Source organism: Callithrix jacchus, chromosome 7 (genome assembly GCF_049354715.1).
Source record: "Callithrix jacchus isolate 240 chromosome 7, calJac240_pri, whole genome shotgun sequence".
In the NCBI taxonomy this organism is placed as follows: Eukaryota; Metazoa; Chordata; class Mammalia; order Primates; family Cebidae; genus Callithrix; species Callithrix jacchus.
In genome coordinates this window covers 22,519,992-22,529,827 of record NC_133508.1, presented here as the reverse complement: position 1 = coordinate 22,529,827, position 9,836 = coordinate 22,519,992, and the positions used below count along the sequence as shown (strand labels likewise).

General features: G+C 39.6%; 1 protein-coding gene across 1 annotated transcript in view; it reads left to right on the top strand.

Moving 5' to 3' along the window:
- Positions 1 to 639: 639 nt before the first annotated feature.
- DNAJC1 (DnaJ heat shock protein family (Hsp40) member C1) overlaps positions 640 to 9,836 on the top strand; it is a 238,681-nt gene continuing 229,484 nt past the window's right edge. Inside the window, exon 1 of the mRNA XM_002750091.5 lies at positions 640 to 1,119. Coding sequence (XP_002750137.1) covers positions 895 to 1,119 — 225 coding nt within the window. The 5' untranslated portion in view covers positions 640 to 894. The remainder of the gene's footprint in view (positions 1,120 to 9,836) is intronic.

Here is a 9,836-nt window from a genome sequence, read left to right as displayed (position 1 = left end):
GTCTGTTTTCAAAAGAACCCCATCTGGAGGTGGGCTAAGGTGGATAAACTTCATTTCTCCTCCAACTATGATTGAGTTGCCCTTATTAACTACTAAGGCTACCAGGCCATTTTATGGTATTATGCCTGTAAATCTTATAATTAGAAACATACTTTTTGTCTTGGTTTGAATTCCTTTTCTGCACCATCTCTCTCTACTTACTGGATTTGCCCCTTTTAGACCCTGGTTCAACTCGTCCTGTCTTTGCTGATGGGCTAATTAAATGCATGGAACCGAAGCCATAATTAATAAGACTTCAAATATGCTTTTAGTGTTCGGTATCTAGGGGAGGGGAAGACAGTAGCTATTTCGGGGCAAGTCCACGTGGGGAGTTCCACATAGACACGTGATGGCTATAATCGTCCCTGTCTCTCAGCCCGTGTGGGCACAGGTACAGCTCCTTGGTGCGCGCGACCTACTGAGAGGAATTTCCCCCCGACCCAGATTTGGGGCGTTCGGCGTCCCGACTTCCGGCCACGCCCCCTTCCCTGCGGTTGCTAGGAGACGTGATGTCACCGGAAGAGAGGCCTGGGATAGGCTGACGCCAAGGGAAGCCTCTCCCCCTGTGCAGCCCCAGCGCCGGGCGCTGGCTCTCCAGCTGAGTGTAGGCCTAGGGGCGAGGGTCGGCGGAAGGTGGCTCAGGCTGTGGCCCCCGCCTGCCCACTTATCTGTCCGGCCGCTAGCTCCCGCCACCTCCGCGCTCCCTCTGGGGCCGGCTGGCCGGCGGGTCACTCCGGTGCGCCTGCCCGCGCTTTTCACTGACAGGCGCTGTTCCCCACAACCTGCGACCCCCGCCACGTCCCTGCTCTCGACCAACGGCGCTGCGCCGCGGGTGACCTTTCCGAGCCCAGCGCGATGACGGCTCCTGGCTCCCGGCCGGCTCAGCTTCCTGGGCGCCGCCAGCTCGGGCTGGGGCCGTTCCCGCCGCCACCGCCGCGGACGCCGCTCCTGTGGCCGTTGCTGCTGCTCCTGCTAGCGGCGGTGGCGCCAGCGCGCGGCTGGGAGAGCGGAGACCTGGAGTTGTTTGACTTGGTGGAGGAGGTGCAGCTCAACTTCTACCAGTTCCTCGGGGTACAGCAGGTAAGCGCGAAGGCGCGCTGGGCCGGGCGGAGAGGAGCCAGGGCAGGCGGCAGGCGACCCGGGTTCCTCCAAGAGAGCCGAGCACGGTGGGCAAGGCTTGGTCACCCCGGGCTCTGGCTGCCCTCAGCTCAGGCCACCAGGGTCCCCACACTCGGAAGGACGTGTCCGCCTTCCCCAGATCCTCACTCCTGCTCCAACTTTTCTAGTCCCAGTTTCAGTGACAGGCTGGAAGGCGTCTACGGCCTGGGGTGGGATGTCTTCTCTCTGCTCTGGCGTTCTGGGGAAGAGCCTTCCCCCTCCAGCTGTGCTGGAGGAAGAAGTAAGAGTAGTGTGGGTAGGCCTTTTTTTTTTTTTTTTTTTTTTAATTTAACACCTAACCTTTGCCTTCCTGTCCCCCTGAATGTGAGAAAGAGCAGCCACTTCTCACCCTAATGGTCATCTTCCACCGACACTTGACCTCATCCTTATTCTTATTTCAGCTGCCTCCCTCCGCTTCCCTTCTGGGAAGATAGAAAAGCACTGCAGCCAGTGTCTGTTGCAGAAGTTTTTCTTACCTTGCACTCTGTCACCTTTTTAGCCTGTTAGGTAGGGATTCCTATCACAGTTTAGAAATCTGGAGGAATCTGAAACCTCTACCAAGTTGGAGCTGTTAAGTTTTTTGAGCAGCAGAGAACTTGGGGTGCAATTGGAAGAGAAGCCCCCAACCAGTAATGTTGGATTGGGTTGTTGTTGTTTTTCTTTTCCTGTTGTTTCATTTTGCTTTCTTTTTTAGCTTGAGACATTAACTCGTAAAATCCATATGTTGCTTTAGTTATACCATTGAGGGTGGTTGAGTGAGGGTAGATATCCAGTCTCTCTACTTGAAGCCTCGTGCCAAGGAGATGACATTTCGTGGATTTCAGGCTTGTGGGGTGAAAGATGTACACTTCACACGATCTGAATGAGCCCTTTGTACAATGCTTTGAATAGTTGTGGGAGTAAAAAATTAATGTTTACTGTAGTTGTCATTCAAGGCACACTTCACATGACTAGATATGAAATGTACATCACCTCTCCCCTTAGGTTATCATAAATGTGGGTGAACTATTGAACTTGCACTGAATTTTAATTTTCAAACGTGGCATTTTGATTCTATTACTGAATATAAAATTGCTAGGTTGCCAGGGTACCATGAGTTTAACAATTTTTTTATTTTTGTAAGAGTTACAAAGTATAGGCATTTCACACTTCAGATTCATATGTGCAAGCAACTTTGTAGTAACCATGTTTATGATCTATTACCTGGTGCCACTCCCTGCACACAGAGACACTATATACCTCATTTTCAAAGTAAATGTTGGAGTATGTGTAAAAATAATTAGTGAAACTCTGATGACTTTTAAGAATGACTTTAATATTGGAAATAATTCAAATTTATCATCATTGATTACATTCTGTAGGTTTTACACATAACCTATCCAAAAATCTTGAAGATTCAGTTATTCATGAAAAACTAAGTGCCTTTAAGAGAACAGAAATTCAGTATCAGTAGTTTAAAATTTAGATTATGTAATCTAGCCTTTCATGTGAACTCTCATAGAATTTTCATTTATAATTTCATGTAACTTGATTTGCATAGTTAATTAGGAAGTGTGAACAACCAGAGCACTCTGGGGAAAGATAAGAAAATAAAGAAGCATAGGTAACCAAGAAGATTCTTTGTCAAGGTATAATTTGACAATGACTTTCAGAAAACAGAAATTTGGTAGAGACAAACACAGCCTGCCCCAAGGTCTTTCATGTGCAGTTTTCAAGCCAGAGTCATTTGGTGACTAGCCAGACATGAGGAACCAGGACACAGTAGGTAGGCTACTGAAAATGGTGATGTGGCTCTATTCACTAATCTCTTCTTGTTGTCATTCATGCAACAGAGATTTATTTGGTGCCTATTGGATTTTAAGCATTAGGAGTTGGCCTTTATATAGAACAAAACTCCTAAACTTACAGTTTAGTAGGGAGAAACACGTAGTAAACAACCAAGTAAGTAAATATAAATTTTATATGGTCACAGAGGCCTCTGAGAGAAGACAGGGAGTAAGCCCTGTGGATAAGTGTTGTGTTGTAGGCCATTTGGGCTTCCATAGCAAAATGCTATAAACTAGACAGCTTTTCAACAGCAGAACTTGATTTCTCACGATTCTGGAGGCTGGGAAATCCAAGATTAAGGCACCAACAGATTCTGTGCTTAGTGAGGGCATTCTGGCTCATAGATGGCACCTTCCTGCCTGTGCTCACATGGTGGTAGGGACAGGGCAGCTCTGTGGGGCTTCTTTTATGTGGGCACTAATTTCATCCATTAGGACTCCACCTTCATGTATAATCACCTCACAGAGACCCCCATCTTGTATTACTGTTACATTGGGGATTAGATTTCAACATATGAACTTTGGAGGGAAAAAAACATTCAGACTGTAGCGTAGTGGAAGGGCATTCAAGGAGGAGTAGACAGTAAATGCAAAGGCCAGGAGGCAGGAGCTTGCCTGTTTGAGGAATAGCAGGGCAGGCAGTGTGGCCAGAGCAGAGGGACCAAGGAGAACAGTAATAGGAGATGAGATCTGAGTTATAGGTGGTAAGGGAAGACCATGTAGGGCTTCGTAGGCCCTTGTAAGGACTTGGGCTTTTACTTACAAGTAAGTTGGGGAGGTGGTGTTTGAACAGAAAAGATACATGATTTGACTTGAATTTCAAAATGATCTCTTTACTGTGCTGAGTATAGTCTGTGAGGCACTAGTTACTTAGAGGGATAATTGTGGTATAGATTGGACCTGGGTGGTAGCAGTGGAGATGGTGCAAAGTGGTCAGATTCAGGATTTAATTTCAACGTGGAGCGAAGAGAATTTTACTGATGGCTTGACTGTGGTATGTGAGGAAAAAAAGAGAAATTGAAGATTAATTCTAAAGATTTTGGCTACAGTAACTGGAAGGATGCAATTGCCATTTATCAAAATGGGGAATCCTGGATTAGGAGCCTGGTTTGGAGAACATCAGGAATCTGGTTTTTGGACATGCTAAATTTGGGGTGTCTATTAAACATTGAAGTTGAGCTGGTACGTAGGCAATTGATTATTCAGGTGTAGAGTTACAAGAAGAAAAGTTTGGCCTGCGGATAGGAATTTGGGAGTCCCTGCCACTTACAGAGTAACTTGAAGCCACAAAACTGAATGAGTTAAGGGAGTAAAAGAATGTAAAAGAGAAGAGATCTGGGAACTAAGCCTTGGCGAGCCCAGACTTTAAGAGTCAAGGAAATGGAGGGGAATCAACAAAGGAGATTGAGCAGGAACAGCCAGTGAGGTAGGAGGCAAACCAAGACAAGGTTCTCTCAAGTCATGTGAAGAAAGTGTTTGAAAGAAGAGAAGGTGATCAGCTGGGTTAAATGAAGATGGTGATTCAAATGAGATGAGCTCTGAGACTTCACTGTTGGAATTAACAGTGTGGAGGTCATTGGCTACCTCAGTAAGAACTGTTTTGGTGAATTGGTGAGATTAATAGTCTGGATATATTGGTTTCAGGAGAGAATAAAAGGGAAGAATTGGAGACAATTCATATAGAAAATTCCTTTGAAATATCCACATCCTAAACTAGAAGCCAGAGATGGTAGTGACTGACAGTGGCATCTTCTTTATCCCCTTCTCCACCAGGTCTAAGATAACTCAGACTTACTCTCTAAGCTCTATAATTTGAATAGCAGATGACTTAGAACTTGGACCAGACCACCTTATGACCTTGGGCAAGTTAGTTGCCTCATTTTTAGGACAGATGGTAGCTTTTTATTTTCTTCATAGTAAGGCAATAGTAGACACTTAAATATTTATTGAATCAAACATTATAAACATTGTAACTAAATGTAAACAGCAATTCTCCAAACCAGGTTGTTGCTTGATAGTTTTTACTCAACAAGTTTTACTTCTATATAATTTTTTACAGCCTTCAGGCAGCAGAATAATCTCCTTCCAAGTATTCTTAGATTTCAAGTTTGTTCCAGAAGTCTAGAAAGGGTTTGCAGAAGTCTTTAGGAAGAGGGTATATACAGATGACTTATTAGTTCATACTGTTTTTAGAATGACTTTAATAATAGGGCATTCCAATGTGGATATTGCATCTTTTCAGAGGAGATGGGGGAAAGATGAGAAGAGGGTAGGAAAAAAGATGTGCTGTTGAAAGATCTTTGGTTACCAACTTAAATTATAGGTTTCTGCACAGTATATATATTTTGTGTAACAGCACCTGCTTCTTGAACACCTGTACTTCTTGTGGGGTCAATGGCAATTCTTTTCTTTCTTCTCTCTCTTTCTTTCTTTCTATGGAGTGTTGCTCAGGCTGGAGTGCAATGGCACGATCTTGGCTCACTGCAACCTTTGCCTCCTGGGTTCAAGTGATTCTCCTGCCTCAGCCTCCCGAGTAGCTGATATTACAGGTGCCTGCCACCATGCCTGGCTAATTTTGTATTTTTAGTAGAGATGGGGTTTTGCCATGATGGTCAGGCTGTTCTTGAACTCCTGATTTCAAGTGATCCACCCACCTCAGCCTCCCAAAGTGCTGGGATTACACGTGTGAGCCAATGCACCCGGCCTCTGTATTTCTTTTAATTATCTTTTGGGACCATGGCTTTCCTTATCCTTTGTACAGTAATTCTGGCCAACAGTAAACACTTCATATTCATTTTTTAAAATCTGTGAATTGAAATCATGACAAGCTAAATTATCTTAAGTTTTGTAGTATTTACTCGATGCTGAAGTCAGAGGTGTCTTCATGGTGCTAGTCAGTCATTATAGACTTCTATTTATGTAACTAGAAAATGTGCTTCATTCTCTCTCTCATGTTTTATAACTAACTCTTTATATTCAAATGAATGCCAAAACTTGGTTAACAGTAGAAAGCTATTATTGACATGTGCTTATAAAATATTTGGATTTTAATTTTTAAATAAGAATTAATAAACTTTTTAAGCTCATTCAATCTATATTTTCAAATGTACAGATTAGCCAACCTGTTTAGAGGAGGGGCAATTATTACCCATTCATCCATGTTCCATGGTGGGGAGTAAATTCCATAAAACACCACCACTGATCACATGACCCATTTCTTACATCTTTCCAGGGAGGTGTGAGTTACCTGGCTGGAGGGTGATTGCCTTTGTTCTGTTTTGCTTGATTAGGAAGAGCTATTCAATCAGAAAACTATCAGCAGTGGGAATCACTCTCTTTGCACCTCTCTACCCAGACCAGTAAGGCAATTATCCTAAGCAGACTTAATCTTGAGCATGCTGTCTCGAAGTCTAGACTGTAAAGAAGAGGACAAAAATTGCTAGCAAGCCCATTTGGCCATCACACCTAATCTATATTCTTCAATAGTTGTATCAATTATAAAAGTGACAGTTCATCTCTTGTCTGCCTGACTCCTGTGTCCACTCAGTTTTTTGGGTGGGAAAAACCAGTTAATGGGGCATCCCCAAAGCCTATCACAGTCCTTTTAGAAATGAGGATAATGATTTCATTCATGGATGACAGTGAATTTGTACTGTGATTATCAGTTTTCTCCATTGATTCTTGTGGTGGAATCCACTTAGCTTGTGGTGTGGAATGTAGTACAGTCTTTCTCTGTTGAGTCTATCCTCTGTACATGTGTGTTATATAATAATAGCTTCCCTATTTTTATTGTAGAATCTAATTTTTTTTAATTTGAAAAAAGATACACAAAATCTAGAATGGTAGATAATCTTTCGCTCATTTATATTTCTGATGTAGGTATGCATAGAGTTAGAGCTGAATATGTGTTTAATTGTCTATGTCTTTGCATCAGATTGAATTATCATAAAATTAGTTTCTTATGTACACACTGTTTTTGTAATATGGTAATGTAGTTTAGTGGAAGATGCCTGAGACAATTTTATGGGATAAAGCAAGTCTATTGTGAAAATTTTGCCACATATAATCTAGAGCTGATGGAACAGAGATTTTCTTTTAGTTTTAAGTTTCCTTTTTCACTTTATGCTATTCTCAGTTTTTTCTTTACACTAATTATGAGAACACTCAGGATATTTTATCTTTTATTATTCATAGATAATAGCTTAAGGTGAACTGGGAAAGTGGAATTAGCTTCTGCTATTACAGTTATTCCTAGAGAATATTATATGTGTCACTGTTTTACCTAGTGATTGGTTTAATGTGGTGAATTTCAAAATCATATTTTGTTGAATGCTAAGAATAAAACAGAGGTGAAAGTTATTTGACTTGATTACTGAGAGGAGAATTTATATGGCAATTTTAAATAATTCCAATAAAAGTACTGTGATAAAATGCCTAGTATCTTTACTAAACCTTTTCTCAGCTTTGTTATGCTCTCTTTAAGTGAACTAGTTATTCCACAAATGCTACTGTGACTTTCAGAACTGTTTTCTAATGTGGGCTTTATCGGGTATTTAGCCAGTAATGATACCAGTTAATTCCACCTATAGTTAAAAACAATTCCAAAGCCTTTCTTACAGAGTTATAGAGAGATAAAGGAAAGGAATTGCAGTGGAAAGAGAGACTTCTGATTGGGTAAACAGGACCCTAGATCATTTTATAAGGAAGTTACAGTCATATTTTCAAAAATCTTTATTTTCATCAAAACACTTAATTATAAAAGATGGGCCCTATACTAATGAATGTAAAAATATGATTACATGTTTAAAATAACAGCATAGTATTTCATTTTAAGAACTGAATAGTTGATATTTGAATATTACTTTTATTTACTGAATTTTTTTTGTCTAAGAGTGTCATTAGGACCTAATTAGAAATTTAATCTCGAATTTGTGTTTCATTCCCTATCTTACATAATACTAGATTAAGCAAGGTTAGGATTCATTCACTTATTTGATAAGTGTTTCTGATTATGTCATCCAGCAACTGAAATCTCGTATGTAACCTGGCATATTGCAAAAGTAAGGGCATGCCACGTTCTACATTTTGGGTTAGAGTATGTGTTTAAAATAATATACTTTATTATCAGATGGATGCCTGCTTTATTGCTACTGAGGCAGTAGGCATTAAGCTCTTTGCAGCTACACAGTTAACTAATAGAATTTGAGTTGTTTAATATTAAAGCTAAGAGTCTAAGATCAAGAATTAAATAAAGGACATGCCATAGTATATGCAGCAGCATTAAAATGGAAAAGAAGCAATATTAAGATGCTACCAAGAGCAAATATTAGAATTCTAAAAGATAGTAATTTCTCTGGTTAAACACATTCTGGAATACATACAACTTCTGGTTATAGAAGGAACAAGAATTTTAAACTGTTACATGAGACCCGACTGTGACATGTATAGTGAGCAGTAGTCAAAATGAGTTATGACCGGAAAGAAAAAGATCATTGTTGCCATTTACTGGGAAAGTCTGAATAGACCACAGAGAAATCTTAGGGTCCATACACATAAGGAAGGTAGAAACTTATTTCTAGTCAATTTTTAAGGACTTTATTTATACCATTAAAATAGGTCAGGTTAAGGAATCTATTTCATGACCAACTGAATTTATACATTACAAAGAAACCTCTGACTTTTAGAAAAATTTTTAAATTGCAAATCTTAGTAGCAGTTATTTCCAATTACCACACTTTCCGTTAACAGATAAGATTACTATTTAGGTTCTTTTCTGACTTTAAGTGGTGTTTTGTATTAATAGTTGGTGATTAAATTTGATTTACAGAAGTTAACATGTATAAATATGTATAAAGCAGGAAGTCTGGAAATTGTGACTTGACTTGTAACTAATTATATCATACAATATTTCTGAATGGATCTTTTATCTGTAGTAGGAAATAGACTTCTTGTATTTAAATAAAGCCTTTTAGTTTAGACATTTTATAAAGTTCAAATGATGGCCATGTTGCGGAGTTCTATAATTTTACAGAATCAACGTATGACTTTTTATGTCACACCTTTGGCCGTATATAAGGTTTAACTTAAAGTAAATTAGATTGATTTTGCAAGTATTTGTTCTGGAAAGCTTCACAGTTTTTCAACATGCTGCCATCTCTTAAAACATCACTGAAGCTTCTTGCTTTGAATTGCCTTCAAAGCTTGCAGCATATTCTTCACATTAGCCTCATTAGTAGTAAATCTTAAAGTTGGATTTGATTTTTAGCTATAGCTAATAGTCATTTGGAGCTAAATTTGGTGACTAAATTAGGTTAGCAAGCTCAGATAAATAGTTTATATTGATAAAAAGATCTGAATATAAATTTCATGTAATTCTCATAGACTACCTTGAGGACTGTTCTCAAAGAAAAGTTCCAGAGAAGTTTTGAGTGATATAGACACAAAGTAATAAATCTGCAGCTTTACAAGGTAATAGAATGTATTAGAGTAAACAATTCTTGGTTAACTTATTACATTGTGGGTAGCAATCTTTTAAAAAAAAGTTTGCTCACAGGATAAAAATGTATAAATGAAAGTGACTTGATTTTAGGGAAGTGCAGAAATATAGAACTAGAAGAAAATATTTCAATTATTTGCCTGCTTTTAATATTAAAAGCAAAGATCATTAAAGCATTCAGTATATATTTCTATAATAAAGCAAGTTAAAACCAAGTTGCAGAGGAGTTAGAATAAATGTTAGAGATAGAGGCAGTAGCTGAGAATACCACTGAGGAAGAAAGCAGGATATGGATGTAGACAGAAAAGAGAAACATA